The sequence below is a fragment of the Rissa tridactyla genome, chromosome Z, assembly GCF_028500815.1.
Source record: "Rissa tridactyla isolate bRisTri1 chromosome Z, bRisTri1.patW.cur.20221130, whole genome shotgun sequence".
Classification (NCBI taxonomy): Eukaryota; Metazoa; Chordata; class Aves; order Charadriiformes; family Laridae; genus Rissa; species Rissa tridactyla.
The window spans coordinates 55077421-55100449 of NC_071497.1; the positions used below are offsets into that span (position 1 = coordinate 55077421).

Here is a 23029-nt window from a genome sequence, read left to right on the forward strand (position 1 = left end):
ACATATTTGAGGAAAGATCGTGGCATTAAATGGAAGGGGATATGTATATGCAGCCAAGGATGGATCAGTTGTTCTGACTGTATGCATCCATCACCATCCAACTTCAGCATATGAGAGGGATCTTACAGTGACTACAGGCCAGCTAGTGCCCAGTGCCTTAAGTACTGGACAGATGCTTGAGGTCCTAAATGGCTTTTGTCTGGGCTCTTACACTCCAAAGCACCTGCTTATGAAGTTTCATAGCCTTTCTTAACTAATTTTATCACCATTTTTTCTTTGGACAGCTACCAAGGAGAGCTCTGTATCTAGCTGTGTTGTTTTTTCCCCCGAAGGCATCACACATCCTTATTGAAGTAACTTATATTGTCACACTGACTTCTCGACTCCAGTAGTGTTGCTCTGCAATAGGTAGCATCTTTTGGTGGGACATAGGAAAGGCACGTACTTGTAGAGAGCAGTTATTGTTTGCTAGGAAGTGGAAGGTAAAGCTTTGGGCAATATAAGAGGGGTAGTGAGGGAATGTCTGTCCTGCTCTCATGAGTACTCACGTGAATGTATATGATCAACTGCAGACTGCCATCCTTTCAAGATGCCACATGAGAAAATTACTGTAATTCTAGCAGAATGGTCACTAGTAACACTATATCATCTGTGCCCAGACACTGTATGTGAATAATGGAAGTTCTCACACAGAAATCTTTATTGTAATTAATAAAGGGTCAATGAAGTTCTTAGTTTTTCATATTCAATTGGAACCTGGGAGGAACCATCAGGAAAAGCTATTGTATAGTTATATTTTTTTTCTTTGAAGTACAGGCTGGATTAGGAACTGAATTCTTTCAGAAATATTCTTTCTAGTTCTGTTCTTTAGACATGGCAAAGTTGGGAAACGCAAGCTATTGGTGAAGGGTTTAGGAATATCTTTTTGCTGTTTCTAGGATCTGGATGGACTACTTGATAGCTTTTTGATACATGTCAGAGAGTCAGGGGTTCCATCTGCACATCTATGAAGATGACTGGCAACCAAAATTTACCTGACTTAGAGATATGTTAATATATTCTGGAAACTGAACTTTTTCCCCCTCTCTATTAGTTTTTTTCTTTTTTTTTTAACTGTTTTAACCCCTCCTGACTTTTCTGTAAGCCACCCATTTTGCTATTTATTTAGGTGCATGCTTGAGATTTCTCAGTGGCAAGATAGGTGATGATTACCACTGCTTGGTACATCTGTCTGTTCTTCACAGGGTCCAAGGTTGGAACGGGTTCTGTAAAAAAGCCCTTCCTTTTAGTGAAGACTAAGGCTTGTCTGGTAAGGTTTTGTCTGAAATCTGAACAGGAAATAAGTGACTGGAGAGTCATCCATCATTTTTTTTTTTTTAATCACCTTCATAACATGAGCAGAAAGCTATGTTTTTTGGGGGTGTATTGGTAAGTCTAGTGAGCTTTCCAATGGATAGTGTGGAGTGTGGTGAGATGATCAACTTGACAGTACTTGGAGTTACAGGATGGGGAAGCCTAATGAGCCTTGAGCGTCAGCAGGAAGTCTTGGAGTGTTAGACAGTAGAACTTGAGTGATGGGAGACGAGATGATTGCCCTCTTGTTGCCCAGCAGAGCCCATAAATGAATCACAGGACTGAGCCACAGTGTGTCTGGGCCAACAGACTGTCTCTGTATTGCTAACACTAACAGTGCCTTCAGAATGAATTAACGTGTGGAGCTCTGTAGGAAGTAGAGTGAATTTTTATTGGATGGTGTACCGAAAGGGCACAAAAATAATACTTTTTCAGGGTCCCATGGTGGATTTACATGTTGGAATTACATTTAAAATACCAGCATCCCCAAAACAGCTCTCATGTGCTATTTAAAAAGTGATTGCTATGTAGGCTATATATTTGAAGGGGAACATGAAGCTTCATTATTCTTTTGATGAAACTGACTGTGGGTAAATGTATAAACTAGACACGTTTTATCACCATATCGATTACATTATGCATTAGTTGAAAGTTGATGTGAGACTGTAGATAATTAAAAGCCTGTTTCCTGTTGCTAGGTGAAGTCGTGTCTGCTTGCATTATCTTCCATTTTTACTGGTTGTGGTGTTATATTTGCAGGTGATAATGAAGGCAGAGTCATGTAAAACAAAAATTCTGACCAGAATAGTAACATCTTGGTTTAGGCATTGAGCCACTTTACTGATACTTCACATATGTGTATGTGAATTGTTTTACTTATTTGAACGCAAGGTTGAGTCTCCTTCCATGAGTAGTCCTGTTGTTAGCTACATAGCAAGGAAAACTCACTAACAATCAAATAAATTATTTTTCTTTTTAATTACTATACATACATATATATATATATTTCTGTTAGATCGGGTACTTTTTGCACCTTCTTTAAATAGGTGAGTCATTTTATTGAGAAGAGCTGATGGTTTCGACTTGTGTATATTCTTCTGTGTGTGTATGAGAGAGAAAAAAAAGGGGGAATGAGCACTTGAAGACACGTTTAGTTGCATGTAGGTTTGCATATAAATGTTGAGGGTTTTGTGGGGAGAGGCTTATTTATTATTTTGCAAGCTCCACTTGCAAATTTCTTAGCTTTTTTTTTTAAATAAGCAGCCTGACAAGCACATATAGAATTTAAGGAAATAAAGCATTATGTGACTTTTAACTACAGAAACTAGCGGCTTTTCTATCAGAAGATACATCAGAATTTACCAAGGCCCATTTAGTCATGCATGGCAATAGTGAAGTTTAATTGTAAAATGAAGATAAGTATTGTTGGTAAAATCATAAAATACTGTTTAACTAAGTGTGTAACCTGTCACTGTTGACCACCAGTTCAAGAGAGCAATTATTTTTAATAGATATCTTTCAAAAAATGACATAGACAGTGTATGGAATTATGCAATATTTTTACATATTGGAATTTAAAACTGAAACTTTGCAAGGGTTTGTACTGTGTTATTAAGCTCTCTTTAATGCATAATTACTGTTGTACTTCTCGAATTTTGAGCGGTCTGTGATATTCTTAACAGAACCACAGCTAAATCATACCAACTGTGGACAGTGATTAATGCAGTGAGCAAGGAAAGCACAGCATGCATGAAAAGAGAGCATACCAAGGACAAAGGCAGACACAACGACGATGGTAATGAAGCTGGATTCCCATAAGGGGTAGCATCATAATGTTACTTTTTCTCTCTTTTCTTTCCTTTTTTTTTTTTTTTAAATTGGTATTGGCATGACTGTTTAATTTTCAAGATTATGTTTACTTATCCTCAGTTGGGTCAACTAGCTTATTTGAAAAGGCAGTGCATTTCATACCAGCCAAAGCTCTAGATGTAACAGTAGGTTCCTGCTTTTAAAGCAATGCGTATATTTGCATTTACTGACATGCAGTATTTCATACACAGTATTGCTTCTACTGGGATTAGGAACTCTCCATTAAAATCACATTTTTGATTGTATCTTTTTATTATTTTGAATTCTAATGGGGTGTTAAATTTGTCCCATCCTTACTTGATCTAGAATGTTTTAAAGTAAAATACAAATCACGTAAGTGTTACGTTCAGAAAAACATTAATGCTTGATCACAGAAGTGGTGAAAGTTCATTGCTGTTATCAGGCAGTAATAAAATACTGTTATCGTGAATCAGCATGAGTTAACATTTTCACAGCAATTGTGTTATTCTACTTAAAATAATGAGAGTATATGTTTTATGAATAGAAATTACAGCTATGCATACTCACAGCAGAAATGTACAGTAGCAAGAAGTCACTGAGTGTTTCCGTTTGAATAATCATCCTCACTCTGCCTCACTTATTTTGAGGAAATTTATTATAAATTGCTGTCTGTTCTATCCATGGGTGGAAAATGTGAAAATGAAAAAAACAAAACAACAAAACCCACCACCACCAAAACCTAATAGTGATAGGAATGGGTAGAATCAGGACATCCTACAGGAAATAAATTGTGAAGACACAGCATTAAGATGTTGCACCAAATTAAGGTAGTCACTGTGTTTTTAGTTGAACCACAATTAATTTAATTGGATTGGAATTAAAAAATATTTGGCACAGTAAGCATATTTCTTCTTCTGAAGCTAAATCAAGCTTGACTTTCTTACTATATTTTGTCATAAATCAAATTTACTTGCTAGTGATAAGATGCACTGTTGAACACTGTGTTGGAGTCTTTATAAATCCTGCGTGAACCTTCACGTTATACACAGTTGTATTCACTATGAGAAAACTTGCACAGCTGCAAACAGTGGTTAGTATGTAGAATATTCATATTCTTTAATGTTTAAAATTTGATGATGCATGGACACACGATTTCATTGTGGTAGTACCCACACCAAATCTTATCTTTGGAAAGGAAATTGTTTCTATTTTCATTTCAATTCATATGAGCTTATATCAAACTTCACAAAGTAATTTTTGTTTAAGACCATTAAGGACTAGTATTTTGTTCCTGAAACCTACCACCATAGAAGATTAATTTTGTCTGTGTGGTCTTTATCATATCATGGCCACTGCTACTGCCATTGTATTATGGTGGGTTTAATAATCCTTCTGACTGAAATGCAATGTTTCAAATTTACATTATTTCAGTACCTCAATAAGGTGTTCTGCAAAAATTGGTTCTTGTTGCATTTTAGGCCTTCACCTCTGTTTGTATAGGTGTCAGAAATGGCTAATGAGGACAGTTGGTGCCTTCACAGAAATAAATTACATTAAAGGACATACTAAAATGATCCACCGATTTTATACAGGTAACTGTCAGTATCTTTGAGACATTTGTAATATTCATTTCCTGCTTATGTGGCTGGATTAGAATTTATCATCTAGAGAAAGGACACACTGTCATTTTCTGTGCATACCAGTGGTTGTCTAGCTCAATGCATCTCAGATTAGTTATTCTCTGTCTTTATTTTATAATGCTGATATGCATATATGGGAGTGTCTATAGATACATTGTAAATGGAACATAAATTTCAAAACTTTGTAAGTTAACTCTATTTCACTTGCAAAGTTGCCTCATCTGTGGGTTGTTTTTTTTTTTTCATTAGATCCTAACAAATTTCCAAAGTGCATAAATGTGCACAATGACCAACACTTGGGAAAAAAGAATTTTTCTTGTATCTGCTTCAACTAGGCACTTACATATCTTCAGTGAGAATTATTTGGGTTTATAATAGGTGGTAGTACCAGTGGAGTTTATGATGAGGGATAATGGTGAATTTAAAGCACAACTAAAGTTAAACAGCATTGCATCCCTTCAAAGCAGAAACATGCCGATATGTAAAATTTGGTTTGTAATAGATCTGCACTGTAGAAATAAAATAGGAAACAAAATAGGAAACAACACAGTGGTGTATATTTTGAACTAGGTTTTGTTCTTCTTCAAGTGGGTAGTATTTTCTCATCTCTAAATGTACTGCCATTTTAAAGTGGCCCAAGGGAGCCAAACCTTTTATGTGTTTTAACAAGCTAAGTGCCATTATAAAAGAACTATTAATGGATTTATTCTAATTCTAATTGGATATTAAGAAATATTGACTCTAAATCACAGCTAGCTTTTAGCTTATAGGCTTATTACAGGTTTGGTTTCACAATTAGAGGAGTGGAGTAGAGTTTAACCTCACAACGGTGTTTGTAGGATCTACATTTCTGCTAATTTCTGCGTAGCATTTCATTACTGTTTTGAAATGCACGGGCTTAACTTTGAAACATACAGCAGACTGTCATTCTCCCGTGAAGCAATGAGTTCTGCAGCTCTGAGTGAGTGCAGATGTGTGCCAACACAGGCATAACTGAAGACAGAGCATGGCTTCATGTCTTAAGTATCATGTTTAACAGGTAATTTTCAGCCCTCTTGATAATGGTGGTGATTTTGTACAGAATTTATATAAGTAGATGAAGTATATTTTACTTAACCACTAAATCCTGAGGCTAGATTGTGGTGGTATTACTAATGTTGAATAGCATTGTATGTAGAGAGTCTCACTGCAATTAGTGGACCTACGTAAATAAAAAGGTACTGATTTGACAGAGTAGGGTGTTCAGAGTTTAGACCCTTATGCATATTTGCATTGCTAATGCTTATGTGAATGTTTTCTGTCAAAAACATGTATTTTGCATGACTCTTACATTTATTTATTTTTGCAGCAGTTACTGGAAAATATGTTAAAAATTCTGGGTAGTGCCATGTAGTACTCATATTCCAGCGTGTATCAGCTTCTGCTGCTCTTGTGTTAAAAAAAAATGCTTAAATATCCATGCTTTTTTGATTTGTGAATATGACACATATGAACATTTTTTCAAGCGGGTATTCTTGTTAAGATACAACCATACAGGGACTGACAGAAAAAGAAAACAGTTAGTGTGCCACCCATATTAAATAGGGCTAGTGGTTTTATGATTCATTATCACTACTTATAAGGGAGATGGTTTCTGTCTCTTCATTTGATGGGAGTTGATGTGGAAGACAGAAGTATTGGACTTCCCTGTGGATTATTTTAGGAGTTATGTTCAAAAAATTGTGTATATTATTACCACTTCACAGCTTTTAAAAACTAAAAATTATTAAAATCCAGGAAACAAAAGACTGGTGTGCATAAGGCTTTCAGTAATATTTTTCACATTCTGTGAAAATTATTTTCTTATATTTCTTAAAAAATAATAATTTGAATATAGGCCTTTTTTTAAATTAACTGAATTGGAAGAGAATTATGCCAACTTGCATCTTGTTTTTAAAAAAAAAAAATTCTAATATATTATCTTCTACATGACAAACTCAAGCAGTGTAAACTGCGATCTGTTAAATTTCCTTGGTAGTCAAAGAAATTGTATTTTAATTCTTAATTCAGGGATCTAGATAATAAACTTTGAAAGAAATGTTTTCCATCAATAACAGACCCCCTAGTATAACACAATACTGCACCTGCGGAACAACGTTTTAGTAAGGTTTGTTTCTTTGATTTTTTTAAAAAATTATATTTTGAGTCTGTAATAAGAATACACTTTCGGTAGGACTTTCTGGAAAGCGTTTTAGTCAATATTATTGTAAAGAATTAAACTGAAACCAAAAGATCAGGTTATAAAACTTTCAGGAAGATGTCCTGCAAAGGACAAAAAAAAAAAAAAAATTAAAACTAAATGTCTCTGAAATTTAGATTTCTGGATTTGAAATATCCAGACAATGCTGAAGACCCATATGTAATGCTAAATCCTTTTTTGGGAATTAGTGTGCAACTCAGATTAGTTTTCACTCTAACTATGGCTTTGGTGACAGATGATGAAAAGTTTAATGAAAAGTCAATTACATAAACTACTTGAATCTCATGGAACTTAATTATAGGGTCCACATCATAATACAATTATTTTTCAAGCCTCATTGAGAGAACCTCACTGAAATCAGAAGTAGCTTCATAACAAAGAGACTGCAAATAACTTCATGACGAAAGGCTTTAAAGGTTTTTATAATGTTACATTTACTAGCGGTGTGAAATTACAAAAACTGAAATGAGAGAGAAGACACACTAAAAATTCATTTGCTTCAGAGACTGCAACAAGGGAGTGATTCAGCTGAAAGCAGTTGAAGGCCTGGCTAGAAGTATGAAACACTTTACTTTCTATATGTATGCAAAGTTTTTCTTGGAGCTTCTTTAAAGGCTGTACCAGCTTGTTAGAAGGAGAGTTATTTCAAATACTGTTTAATTTGCCTGTACATTATTATTATTGATACTAATTTGTTAGGAACTGAATTAGTCTGAGATCATTTCTAGTGTCTGTAGCTGATTGTGCTTAATACAAATTATGCTAGGTTTAGCTTTTTTGGAAACAAATTCCTCCCATGTGGAAAAAAGAGGTGACGTAAGTCTGAAAAGTTTAATTGATAATTTATGAATGGGTTGCTCTTCCATCAGCTGAAAAATACAAAGGCTAAAAATTACTATGTTTTGCAAGTTACCTCCTAAGCTTCATTTTAAGGAGTAACTACTAGTAGAATTAGTAGAAAAGTGTTTTCTAATTGCCTGTGCTCGCAGTTACAAGATGTAAATGTGTAATGCCTTAATGGAGAGTTTATTACACCTTAGCCATTGCTTCAGTTTTATACTGAAGTAATGATCAAGACATCTGTGAAAACATGTTTTTAACTTCTTTTGAAGATAAAAAAAAAACAAACGTGGCTATGTGTTGCAAAGCGTTGCCTTCCACTGTTGAGGAAGTGTCAGCCTGGTCCTTCTTGATTCTTTCTGATCATGTCACATATCCTTGTGTAGTGGAAGTAAGAACATGTGAAATGGCACATTACTGAGAAGCCAACTAATACAGGATACACCTGAACAAGACTTCTGTATCGGACTTCTACCCTTTACTTTAAATTATGAATAGGTATCAAAGATCTATCATCCTGCTCATTTTATTTTGTAGCATGAAGTTTGTACTTAGGCTTTTGCTGGAGCCAAACAGGAAAATGTTGCATGCTGTGCAGACAGCAAAGGCATGCAAGCTGTTGGCCATACAGCAGTTGAAGCTTAAAATAAATAATTCAGCACAGTATTTTATTTTTATTTAAGAGATGGAACTATTTGACTCAGACTTATTTAAAAAATGAAAGACAACAGGCTTTCATTGTCCGCTGTGAATGTGAATGAGAAGGATGTCTGTTACTGTTGTCTTGCATCATTTTCTAAGGTACAGTAGTAAACTGGAGTAGGTGTTGAAATAATCTCCATTAAACACCATCCTACTATTGTATTAATTGTAAAGAAGAAGGAGGGAGCTTGTCACCTGTAACTTCATCTGATGCATTCTCACCACTACAGCTTAAAGTTTATGCAATATGAGTAGATAAGAATATAACAATTGAGAAACAAAATATGTGGTGAAGAGACAGTTTGCCTGGCTTGACTAGCTAGTCGCATAACTGATATCCCTGTTGCATATAGTGTCAAAGATACAAAGGATACTGGAAATTTTCCTTTATGCATATTTAGTTATGTCATAGAATTAAGTAGAGATGAATTATTGCTTTGAAACAATAGAAGGAAAAAGGTGATATTTACAAAAAAAAGAAGTTTAAATGTCAGTTTATGGACATGATTATTCCAGCAAGTGTATTTTTGGATACTACAATATAAGATCAGAACTGCTAACAGTGGAATGGATTTGGCGATAGATTGTTGATCAAATAGTTTCAAAATGAAACCAGTTTTAATTACAGTTTCATGTTAAAAGAAAAATATGGCCCTAAAGGAATAGATTAGAATTGTGGAAAGGTGGAAGGACTAGTTAACAGCAACATATGGGAGTGGGAAGAAGATGACAGCAGAATGTACATTGTTTAGAAACAGGACAAAAAGAGAAGAAAGACCTAGGGATGTTCTGTGATAGTAGAAAATTGTGTGCCACAGGAAAGGGCCTAGACAGGAGTGCGGTAGGATACAAGGCAGAAACGGAAGCTAAAATTGTCTATAGATCATGCATAAGTGCCAAAAGAAAGAGTTGGATTCGGCTTTGGAGATTGGACTGAGTTCAGGACTATTAAAGAGACACAGCCTTAGTAGAGATAGTAAGGTAAGAACAGAAGCTGGAGGAGGAGGAACCAAAGGGAAGAGGAATGGTAAAAACTATTCTGCACAGCTTGAAAATTAATCCAAGTTTCGTGGGATCAAGGGTTCCTTTTTTTTATAATAAGTAGCCTCTAACCCAGTGGAAGAATGGTTTGCTGTCTTCTGTTGTCAGACAGACGTACCAACTTAAGTAACTACAAAGATGCATTATGCTGCTAGTGCTTCTGCTCATCAGCAAAAGTGTGTGGATGACTTAGAATGAGTAGAAATATGTATTATACTGTAGCATTCCTTTTTTTATAGAAAAAAAAGCCCCCAAATTTGTGAAGATTTCTATAATTGCACTTACTGGAAAATGCTAGAATCAAAGGTATTTTTGTAACTTTCTAATTTCCTTATATGCATGCACGATAATGTAATTATACTTTTTTTCCCCTGGCAGTCTGCCAGGCTTCAGGCCTTTTTGTATCCCAGGCTCTTTTGTATGAGCCCTTTGCATCTTCCATTCTTCATGGAACTTGTACAGTGAACAAATCAGGGTGTTGCAGAAAGTGAAACCTTGGGAAGCTCTTGAAAGATGCCGGTGCTCTAGAAATTGGAGACACTGGGTAGGATGTTAAGCAGACAGAAAGTGGTCACTAATTGACCACATATTTGTCACATTTGGGAGCCTTTTTGAAATGTGAAAGATCTTCATGAACAAGGTTAATTTTTGCCACTAAACTTTGACTGCAGCTTAAATAAATATTTTATAGTAGCCACATGATATGTTATAGGCTGTTCAGGGGTGAAGGAGGTCAATGACAGTCAGAGAAGGCTCTGGGGAGACCTTATACCAGCCTTTCAGTACTTAAAGGGGGCCTATAAGAAGGCTGGAGAGGGACTTTTTACAAGGGCCTGTAGTGGTAGGACACGGAGTAATGGCTTGAACTGAAGAGCGTAAATTTAGATTAGATATAAGGAAGTAATTCTTCATTATGAGGGTGATGAGGTACTGGAACAGGTTGCCCCATGCCGAGAAATGTTCAAGGCCAGGTCGGATGGGACTTTGAGCAACCTGGCGTAGTGGTTGGTGTTCCTGCCGATGGCAGGGGGTTGGAACTAGATGATCTTTAAGGTTCCTTCCAACTCGAACCATTCTATGATTCTATGATATGTAAACACCAAAATAACCGTTTGTGGGATCTTTCAAATGTTAAAATTTGGGGAAAAAAGTGACGTTCTGAAGCATGCAGTCTGTTTGGGTGTGCAGTGATACCCTGACACATGTACAAAAATGCAGATTCAAGTTATAAGCCTGTTGCCTTTGAAACCAATGGCATTTATCATTATGCAGTTTAGCTTGCTTGTACCTCTTTCAAAATTTCAGAAAGCAGATATTTTATTACATATTACAATATATTAAAATCAAATTATACGTTATATATCAAAAGGAGAACTAAAGTCTCAACTGCTGTAAGATATCAACCGCAATTTTAATTTAGTGGCTATACTGGAATATTTATTTCACTGTCAAGGAGAATCTGTAATGATTCGAACTGAAAAAATGATGTCGACAGGGTGACTGATACATACATTGTAAGGGGGGTGAATATGTAAGAGAAACTTTCTAGCAGATTAAAAAAAAAAAAACCAAAACATATTGAAAGCACATCTGTAAATATTACAGGTTCTGGTATGAGATTGGCCTTTTTGATTATTTTACCAGATGGTTATGATGCCATATTTCCTGAACTGAAACAAGACACTAAGTCCCTGTTACTCTCAAGGGGTAAAATGGAAAATAAAGAGTAGTCCTGCACTGCAATGTGAGATTGGAGTCAGTCTCCTAATTTAGGAAGTATTTGGGGTTGGTGATTACATCTTGAAGATATACAGTGTATTTGCTGTAAAATCTTAATTTCTCACTTATCTGGAACATGATCTTTTCTAAGAAAGTGACATCACTGGCTACGTTTTGATATTTCTTTATTTTTATCTTTTTTTTTTCCTTAATAAAGATACTTCTTTAATTTTAATATGTGTGAGGCAGATGCACAGAATGTCTTGTTAGACGAGCTGATGAATATTCTCCTGTGATGTCTTTTGTGATTCCAAACCTAGAGTGCAGAGACAGTGACTTCTTACGCTGTTTCACTCTGGAAACGCTTTTACAGGTTTGTGTAAGTATAGCCTGTATTCCAGGCTATTCAAAAAGATAAGAAGAAATTTAGCTTTCCATAGTCATCCACAAAGATACTTCATAATCTTCCCTTCAGTTGTCTTTTGCTTTGCTAAAAACTCAACGATTGTTAGAAAGTTAGTAGACTTGACTTTAATGCCATTCATGCTGACTAAAACTCTCTCGTATTTTCCATGTATTGTGTTAAGTCTGGCTGTAGCCAGCTGTCATGCCTTATCTTATACTTAGACTGTAAACATTTGAGGGGGGAAGATTAAGATAGTAAACGTTCTTGGACGAAGATTATCTTCTCTGCTTTTGTTGGATATAGAAAAGTCAGATCCTATTTTAGGAGGGTGCTAAATGTTGTACAAATACTAAATAATGCTGATAAATGGTTATATACAATTGAAAAATGTGATCTCTTAGAAATATAGTGTATATAGTGTATATCTCTTAGAAATATAGTCTTCCACAGTGTAGGGGAAGAATGAATGAAAGTTTCTTTAATATTTCCTTCCTATCTTCCTCTTTTGGGTTGAAACGTACTAGTAAATTAGGGACCAAAGAGTTATTTCATACATGTATGACTATGTAATAGTAGTTGGATCTTCAAATTAGTTTGCTTTGGAAAAGTGCCTCACTTTATAATGTAATTTTATTTGTGTTGAATTTGAGATTTATTGAGATTTATTGTTCTTATATAGTCCTTTAAGTTTACAGTTTTACCTGAATATGGAGCTTTCTTTGGTTCTTCAGCTAGAATTCATTGCAGAGAGTGCAAGATTTGATGAACTAACTTGGTCAGTTCTAGAAGTTTGTTGCTCATTACAACATTGCACCTAAGTATCAGATCTAATTCTTGTTTAATTTGAACTGCTGCATTAAGCAAATCCTGATTAAGTAGCAGATCAAGACTGCCGGAATGTAAGTCTGGGATTTGGCCCTCCAAACTGCAAAAGTAATGTGGCTAATGACAATGCTGTAAAACATGCATACTTCTTAATTTTAGACCTTATGAGTCTTTTATTAGATCAGAGGATGATAGTACAGAGAAACTCTCATTTTCATGGAATGATTTATAATTATTCTGTAAATATCACTTCTGTAAATGAATAGTTCTTCGTTTTCATTTTATGGCTGTGATTCTATGACAGAAGGACAATCACAGGGCTTTCTGAAAGGAAACTGTGGTAATTCTTCTTTAATTATGGTCATTCTTCCCTCCTACCCCTTTAGTTTGTGTGATTATTATGGTATCTTGCCTTAGCATTTTCTTTCCCGACTGTGTTGGTACTTACAGTTTACTCTGAAACTTTTAAAAATAACAGACATTTCAACTGCTATTGGAATTTGCAATTGGACCTTTCTCCATGCTTGCAACTAGGCCTCTTTTGTACATCCTCATGAATGAAAATTATAATCTTATTCTTTTGAGAAATTTTGTTAGTCTTTAGTTTTTCCTTTTCCATGATCAGAAATATGAATGTTCTCTTTCACTTTATAACTGACAAACACCAGTTGCATCGTGTGAAAAGACATGATGTTGACATAAGGCACTTTCAGTACAAATTGAAATAATTTAACAGTGGTCTCTATAACATACCTAAGGATGAGTAGAACTAAATTTATTCAAAGCAACCATGAATCTGATATTTCATATTTTTTTATCTGTAATATCTATGTGTTTTTAAGATAAAAATATATGTACATAATATTTACATTGTGGTTTCTTCTCACCCATAGTATTAAATAAGATCAAAATAGAAGAATCTGAATGTCTGTATCAGAAAGTACACCATTTATTTGTATTATTTGTCGTGCTGTTTTGCATACATGAAAACAAACCCATAATATTTAATGCACTGACTGTATATGCTAATAGTGCTAAATGCATTGGTATGTATTCTGGAGGGGAAAAAGATACTTAAAACCATGAAAATGATTGTGCATCAATAAGTAGAAGAAAATAGTAATTCTGCTATGTACTTAACACACTTTATTTTAATAGAACACTTTGAATTTATAAACACACTTGTACATTTTTTGGCTGTAATAACTACGGTGTATCTCATCACATAATTAACTTTCACAAACATACTAATAAGTCTACTGAGCAGTAGTGACAAAAATAGTTTATTTGTTTGGACTTTGTAGGCTAAACTAAAAATAAACTGTTTATTAAACAATCTGGAGACACCGATTCCCCTCCGTCATTGTTTACCCATTTATTATCCTTATTTCACCGGGATTTTTCTTGATTTCTACCAAGATTACTGGGAGGAGAATCAGACCCTCAAACCTTAAAGAGATTGATAATATCAGTCAATAAATAGAGAAACTAAGACCCACTACCAAAGTAGCCTGGATATTTATGAGCATCTTGAAACACAGAGGCATGATGAAGCGTTATGAAGTATTACGCTCAGTACTTATGGAGATTTCTTATATAATGACACATAGATAAGTACTTGGCATCACTTCACAGGGAATACTTTCACTACAGGCCATGAGAATTTCCACTTCAGTGTAAATTATTTATGCTGTAGGATCAGATTTACGTTTATAAACTGATCAGACCGACTTTATAAAAACAGAATGATACATTTCCTTTCCTTGCTGAAAACAAGCACTGCCCTCTCTCCTGTATCTTACCTGCCAAAAAAGCTGAACTCAATAAACAATTCTGATATTTGACATGTTTATACCTCTTTTTTCCCCTGATAATTGTTTCCTTGTGAATATAGATCTAGAAATTAATTATAAATAAGAGTAATTAAGACTAATTAGGCAACTAAGAATAATTAAATAAGAAGCAAGATTAGGATAAATATATTTTTTTTTTCCTACTTGCTGAAATACACATAATTCTGGAATAAAAGAAATACTGTGCTCTTAGTTGCTGAGCAAACCCAATATCCAGTCTCAAATTTCAGCAAATTAATTTTTAAGTGCTGTTGAAGCAATTTTTTATCACAAACTTTAACTTTTTTTCACTTTTTAACTGCAAGACTCAAATTAAGCACAATAATAATGAGTTCATTGAAATAGAGGTTTGGATTTGTCTCATAGAAATCTAGCTAAAAACTCAAATGTGAGAACTTTCATGAGTCCGATTCATTTATCAATTTTTTGTACAATGTTGCGTGGGTGCCTGTCACCCAGACCAATTGGTTCACAACATATGGGATGTATTCTATATTCTCTCTTTTTTGTGTGTTTGTAACTGCTAGCTGACTCTTAAGACTTGGTTACAGTTACTTGGTATGGTAAGACTATGCTGAAGCAAAGGTATGAATAGTACCAGATTATAGCTATTCATTCAACTTCCGTGCAGTCAAGGCTAATTTAGTGCATAATGAAGTAAGCTTGCAAACTTCTGTTATTGTTGGAAGCTACGTAATTAATACCTGATCACAGTGCTGTAAATGTGTGCTGCTTGCTGCTCAACCTGAATCTAAAAATAACAAGCTAAATCTTCAATTTCTGTAAATTTGAGCAGTGTCACTGAAATTACTGAGTTTTGATCAGCTTACAATAGTGAAGAAATTAGCCAACTCATTTGAGAAAACACCTTACCTATATATAGTATGTGTGTTTTCTCATTTTCAAGAGAGGGAAAATATTTTACATAGAGACATGTCAAATGTGTAAAACGTCTTGAACGAAACATAGTATAAACTGATAACAGAGGTGATTTTCTAAAAAAATGGAACAGAATTATTTGTAAAAAAGTCCAGTCTTCAAAGATGGCCTAAACGGAATGATCTTTTACAGAAATTTCATTGCATCAGAAATCTAGTTGCATCTCTAGTCAAGTTTTATTGAAATACGACAGTTAAAAAAAATAACAAAAAAAAAAAGGTTCTAACAAAATCTCTACATGTAAAATGGTGTAAAAGTAAATGTGCATTTGTGTTCACCGTACTGTATCTTGCACAACCTTCATGTTGTGAGTGTAATTGTAGAAATCTTTAGAAAGTTCTATAGGTGTTATTTCTGAAAAGCAGGAGGCAAAAGGCTGGCCTTATTTAGGAACAGCACCAAGATTTCACCTATTGTGGTTTACAGCAAAATTTATACCTTAGTCTGTGGCCCGTAGTGTTGTAAGGACCTAATAGCGTCCCTCTTATGTAAGCAGTTAAAAACAGAACGACAAATCCATAACAGGTTTAATCATCTGCATGAAATATCCAGGTGTGCATTTCTTTCATTACTCTGCATGTCGGGTTTGTGTCAGTCTGTTCTCAGTTCTGTCGTGTTCTTTTCACATGTTCATCTGATCTTGGGAGAAAGATAGCTACTCCTAGAAGTGAATGTCTGGACATTGGAGGTAGCTATGTATTTTTTATCTGTTCTTCATTGCTCATTTACACGAAATTGTGGACACCTGCATGACTTTCATAGCCTTTTTATTCTTTTAGAAGAGAGGTTAATTTAGTGAATCCTGTGACCTGAAAGGTCACAGTGAAGCAGCATGTGGGGAAGAGCATGAATATTTTCAAATAACAATGATGCAGACAATTGGCTCTGGCTCCACAGTGCTAGATCCAATATTTATTCTATTTGCAAAGTTTGGCAATTAAAATTACTTGGACATAGACATCCCGCCTTTTAACGGTGTAATGCTTTAGTTGTTTGACAGATTTCATACTCCTTTGCTGTGGTGCAGAGGAACCACCTGTAAACAAGGTAAGAAGGAAATGGAAAGCATGGTGGAAACATCCACTGGAACATGATCAGAAATCTTAAGAAATAAGTCCTGACTTCCATCAGAAAGGACTTAGATTCTCAGATCTGGGAGAACAAGGGAAGCTCAAGATGGGAATTGGATAACGAATTCAGTTTGACATAGTATAAAGAGAAAACGTGATGGTGGATTGTGGAAGAAATTTGCCATTCAGGTGTTAGAGGGAATTTGAACGTGGAGGTTACTGATATGGAAAGATTTGCACACATACACAAAATCTCATTTTGATAGTGACAAGACAAAAACATCTTTGTAATAGATTGCAGAATCAAGGGAATTCAAGGTGTGTAATGCAGTATGGATCAGAATGGTTTTTTTGTGAGAAATAATAAGGAAGGTGAAAAGTTTGGTGTTTCAATACTTTTATGGGTTCTGAAGTTGCTGTTTTTAATTGTGACTGTATAGATGTGCTCTGGTTACCTTAACTATTAGGCAAACAGGGTAGCCTGATTGCCTGCGTAAGACCCTATTCATCTGGTCCATGTAAGGTCTGCGTAGTTACTTTGCTACCTGGTTGAGGGATCTGTGGCTAACGGTTAACTGTGCTGCCTTGCCTAAATTAAAACTGACTAGAACATGTGTATGTGACTGTAATTACAGGAGTGACTGCAGTATGGGTAAACTCAAAGGTGAGGGATGCTTTTGACACTATTTGAAGTGTTGTTGAAGTATTATGGTTTTTTTCTGTGCTATAAATATGCACACGTGTAGGTTAGCCTTATGCACTCAGAAGCAAAAGTATTCCCTAGTTTGCATTTTGTTTGCCATGGTAAGTGATATAGTCAGGCATTATAAGTTGGGGTTTTTGTGTTTTGTTTTGTTTTTTTAATGACTGGTAACTTGTAACCTTATTCTCAAAGCATAATAATTTCCTTGAAGTAACAGCAGTTCTTAATTATGGAAAGTGAAGTGTTTCTTTTTAAAATTAAAAGATTTTAGTTTTTCTTATATTTCTTCCTTCTGATTTTATATTTATAACATAAAATAATTTAAGAACGAACTGGTGCATATAGCTCTTTGTCTATAGGAAGGGACAGTTGCAAACTCTTGTCCTAGTAGCAGGGGACAACAGTAGAGAAGCCAGTACACCAGCTAAGTTTTCAGAAAATTCAAAATAAACAGAAAACACAGGTTTAATTCATAATGTTTCTGGCTTCTGATATCAAGTAGAATGTCACAGGTTGGTGTTGCTGGACCAATACAGGCTCCTGTGTCGGGAAGAGTGAGACCAATACTTGTAACTCTGCCCAGCAGATGTATTTCTCCATACCAGTGTAGAGCTGATTAAATAAGCATGGCAAAAGACCTGTTATATCTGCTGATGTTCTGCTACAGTCTTATACAAAAGGTCAACATATGAGCATACCATATTAGTGTCTATTGAAGGAGGAAGAAATCACACATAAAACTGAAAGCTTGTACTCTCCATCATGAATTGTGTTGTTGGGATTAAGGCCAACACATAAACAAAATACATCTGGCACTCCAATGGCCTTTTCTTTGCTGATTTCCATCTCTGTCAGTAATAATTTTTTACTGATTCTTATCCCTACTTCCCTTTTGCTTTGGTACCCTATATTGCATTATATTGTATTATTACAGTGAAGAGCAGTTAAGAATAATGAAAACAAAAACTTCAAAGACTTTTATTTTTTCTGGAGTTTTTTGAAAGCTGTCTACTTTGAGAAAGAGGATTGTTACTAGAAGTGAAAGCATCAAAGTATAACTTCTAAATATTTATTGCTAACTCTAATTAGAATTTTTTCCAGTTGTGTATGCCAGCTTTTGACACAGTGATGTGCAAAAATATTGAACCTCCAGAAGCTGCTTTTCTAAAGGCATTCAATGAAGGAACAATACAAATAGTAATTGATTCTTGTGATTTATGAACAATACAGTAATTCATTCCAGAGGTTTTACTGCTATTATATACTGTGCATTGCATGTTAAGGAACACAAAGAGTAAATTACAACTTTCCAGAGAGCCCTTGGGAGCAAGCAACTTTTATACATACTAAAGACGAAGCTTTCAAACGTTTTTCATGTTTATCTAACTTATGTGACTGACTGACTATATATTCATATGTAAAGATATTAATTTTACTTAAATTTTTACTTATATTTTAAATAGACCTGAAGTTCCTCTTGGTTTGGGTTATCCCTCTGCATTGTTTGACCAGCAATTTCTTCTTCTCTTTTGCTTTTCAGCACTTTTTCCTGAAATGTACCATCTTTTCAGCTTGTTTCTTATTTCTGTATTTCCACAGCCCAGTTCTTATCATCTTTGTATGTCTGAGGCCAGCTATTGTGTGTTCTTTGGTGACCTGATATATTCTTTGTGTCCCCAGCTTCAGTAGTCTAACCTGACATGAATTTGTGTAGTTTCAGTTTGTTTGTGAGAAGTTTATTTCTGGTTGTCTTCTTTTATCCAGAAGAAAAGATCAGAGAAAAAAAAAAAAAAGGTCAGGAAATTTTACAACAATGTAAATTTTCCCCTACTTTTGTATTGTTCCTATGAGCAGATTGTGGCTTCGATGATTCAGTATAATGATCGATCACTGGACATTTTCTACATTTCGAAGATGCCATTGAGATTCAGTAGAAATTTGAGTTCATAGACAGCAAACGCAGGTTCTCAATTCTCTTTAGGAAACAATCAGCCATTTCAAAGTACACTTCTAAGAGGCTGCTGAAGCCTGATGTGTAAAATACAGGTTTCCTAAATTTCTAATTTCTGAACATGCATATCACTTAGATGTAAACATATCTACACATATTTAGTGTTATATAAATGAATATTTTAATTGAATATTATAATTAACATGGCTGCATAATTAAAATATTCAATTCTATTATTTAAATGTGCACAAACGATATTAATTATACACCTTTCAATCTGAATTATGATGCAGGGCAATATATTTTTTAGAAATAATTTATTATCATTTCTTAGAAGATAACCACTTTCAGTACATACCTCTCAGTGTCAAAATAAGCCGTTCTTATTCAGTACACTTGAGCAACGTAAGCTGATTTCCTTAGAGAAAAGAGTGTTAATTAAACCGACATTTTGCAATACTGATATGCAGAGGAGTGCAATTTTCAAAGACTAATAACTTTGCCAAATAGCTACCAGTTTTCACTGACACTCTAAAAATTTGAGTGCAGTTTGTTTGTTTGTTTGTTTTTCTTTCCTTCACCCTAATCAAAGCGTAATGCTTGTTATAAGTAGTTAGGCTTAAACTGAAACAATTTTCAGCCCTCTCATTCAATGCATGAGCACAAACCTTTACACAAATTTTGTAAATATAATGCCAGTAACCGCAATGATACTCTTCCCTATGTTTTGCGACATGTGTAAGTAGCATAATCCTGGAAGTAAGGAAATAGAGACATGGAGGTTAAGTAATTTGCCTAAAGCTAAACAACAAGCAATTAGCAGAGATGGGATTAGAATTACAAAGTTTTGGCTCTCAGCCCTCCCTTCTGTCCGGTAGCCAACTGTCACTTTTGGCTTCCATTTTTATCTCTTGAGACCAAACTTGAGTGAATTTGTTTTCTGAATCTTCTTACTACTCAGATATGAAGTGAGAAGCCAACTACGACTAGGACTGGTACTAGGTTTTGTTTTTATAATAATTGGAAAGAATATGTTTGCCTGTGAAAGAAAACTGGAGAGTGCAATCCTTATTGGTAGTTATATTTCAGTAAGTTTTAGTTTTATTTTGAAATGGGCATGAATTGTGCTTTCCAGTTATGATGGAGATTACAGAGTGAAAATCTCTATGACAAGGCAAATGTAAATTAGTTTTATTTTTAGGAAAGAACGCTTCATTGTGTCCTACAGAACTCTTGCAAGTTTGTATTTTATTGTATTCTAAAGCACCAAGTATGCCTTAACAGCAGTAAATTGAATGAAATCATAGAATGCATTGCAAATACTTAGTGTCAAATCACTAACTTGAAAATGTATGTCAGACCCTGCTAAGATCACCTCTGCACTGTATTTCAGTGGCACAGTCATGGTCCCAACATATGAGGGGGGCCCTTCACTGTAAAAATATAATTGCCGCATAGATAAGGCATGACATAAAGCCCAGGTGAATTAACTTTGTTGATTCTGTATTGCCTTCACTGACTCTCTCAGGACCACACACCTAAACTGTTCCAAAGAGTTCCAGTTTAGCTTGGTCTCTGAAGAGCTGTGGATTGAGCAAGAAGAGCATGAGAGGACAGTAAGAATGGAGTAAGTGTCCCTGTGTCTGGGCCATTGCTGATTTTCTCAAGTGAGGATAAAGCAGAATTGTATTTGATGGGAATTCCTTTTGAGGGAGATAACCAAACGAAAGTGAGGCTCTTCACAATCTGTATATATTACATTAATAAAAATCACTTGGCAGTGCTTTTCACTTTGACACTGTAAATAACCTGTATGAATGAAACAAAATAATTTCTGACTTCGGTTGAGTGATAGAAGAGCATTTTATTTAATGTCAAAAGAAGCTGGAGAATCCTAGTGTAATATTTCCTCTTACAGCATGATACCTGGCCACACATAAGACACACCCCTCTTGCACCCTGAATTTGTCATTATGTCCCCCATTAAATAGCATGCCCTTGGCTGAATGTCAATTCCATATAGTGTTATGATTTCTTGGTATCTCTTAAAGAAGAATAGATCTATGTTAAAGAGAGAAGAATGGAAGATGTAATTGGTGTGATATCTTTGTATTTTTAATCACTGAAAATTATATTAGAATAACTTAAGTAACATGAACAACCATGCAAGGTCCTTATAAAGCAAGTGCAATGCTACAGTGACATACTATATCAAACAATTGTACTCTGTGGTGATTTTAGGTAATAGACTGAAGAACATCATTGTAAAAAGTGACGTCATGTATCAGAATTAAAAAAGAAATGGACTCGTAGTAATTAAAGGTTTACCTTTATATGTTAATATATTTCTTTTAGTTGTTTTTACTGTTTCATTATTTCTCCTTATTTCATAGTTACAACTTTGTTGTGCATACCTTTTATATGAGGTTTTAGTTCTCATATTCCTGAATGTATTATGTATAACATACTTGAAATTTCTGCTGGCATAACTTTATTGGAGAGGAGTTGAGCAATATAGCTCCTGCAGAAGAAGCTTATAGAGCAGATGCAGTTTTAACTACAAAACTTCACTTTAGGAGTAGTATTTTTTGCATATTGGCAGTGCATTGTGGTTACTGACAACAAAATATGACTTGTAGGAGCTTGTATTCACAGCAGGAGCTATACACAGTAGGACATTTGTGTAGCACTGAAAACACACAGTGTCAAAAAAACTGCCAGCGTAAATACATTTTAATCAGTGCTTTTATATCTGCATAACCATATCCCAGAGCAGGCTACTTGTACTGTGTTAACCATACTGATGTATCATAAGTGACTTGTAGACACGGAAATAGGACTATCCACTAGGGCCTTTAGTCACTGAATCTTTTTTTAATACCTATAAACTGTTTTCTGACCTAGTTTATGAATGTCTGCTTATGCATCAAGTAATGTATGATCCTACAGGCCACACTTACCTGTCTTTTAGTACATCTGAAGCTGGGCTGTATTGCGTAGCTCTCACAGCATTGTTGTTAAGAGGAACATGTATTCTCTCTACTTGGCTGGACATCTAATTTGGGTTTCATATAATTGATTGTTGTAGGCAAAGAGTAAATGTTGTTTTACAACTGATAAAGATGTTTATCAAGTTCTGGGATGAAGTAGTTCTAACCTAGTAAGAAGGAAAGAAAGATTAATGAGTCTCTACTAACTAGGTAGTTTTTTTTTTGTTTTATATCAAGTTTAATGATATAGTGTTTTTATTAACCAGTTTAGCTCAATAAATTATGCTTATGTCAAGTCTTACCATCTCTTAATGCTGGTTTGCAATTAGAAAGTCATCTTAACCCCCTTAAGGCCCCAAACTGTATATGTTCACATGGGAGAAATGTGTACATGTGTCTAATCAAATTTTACAGTCCAAGTAACAACAGTCTAGTCCTCAGCAGTTTAAGAGTTTAACTCAACAAAGAAAGAGGTATAAAAATATGTGCTCACCACCAGCACAGGACATGACTCTGTCCAGAATGCTTCAAAAGAGGAGAAGGTATAAACCACCTCGCCACTAAGTTGAAGGTCAGATGTTATATGTGAGACACGTTTGATGAATCTAAAGGTCGCCTTCATACACCCAAGGAACAGATTGGGAATTTTCCTCATCTGTTGGGGATGAAGGCTGGGGACTAGTGTTTGGCCAAGGGCTTGGTCCCTAAGCTAAGCCTCCTCACCTTATCTGGAAACAGAACTGGAGAAGGAAGGTCTTTTGATTTTGGTAACTGCAATAGAAAGATTGATTTTCTATCACCCACGTCCTTATAAAGTTTGATAACATATGTATTTTGACTTTTATAAATTCTTCTTGCCTTTACCTTCAGCTGGCTTGGGCTAGGGATGATTTTACAGTACGTGGATAACATTAAGCCATTTCACCCA

The 23029-nt window shown here is 35.0% G+C and overlaps 1 protein-coding gene across 3 annotated transcripts in view; it reads left to right on the forward strand.

The window, feature by feature from the left end:
• The window catches only part of PTPRD (protein tyrosine phosphatase receptor type D), a 373393-nt gene that overhangs the window by 122933 nt on the left and 227431 nt on the right, over positions 1-23029 (forward strand). Inside the window, exon 1 of one of the 3 annotated variants that reach the window (XM_054186470.1) lies at positions 4703-4775. The exons of the other annotated variants lie outside the window; for them this stretch is intronic. Within the exon in view, the coding sequence (XP_054042445.1) occupies positions 4754-4775 (22 nt within the window). The 5' untranslated portion in view covers positions 4703-4753. Of the gene's footprint in view, positions 1-4702; positions 4776-23029 lie in introns of those variants that run through there. 3 annotated transcript variants of the gene reach the window in all.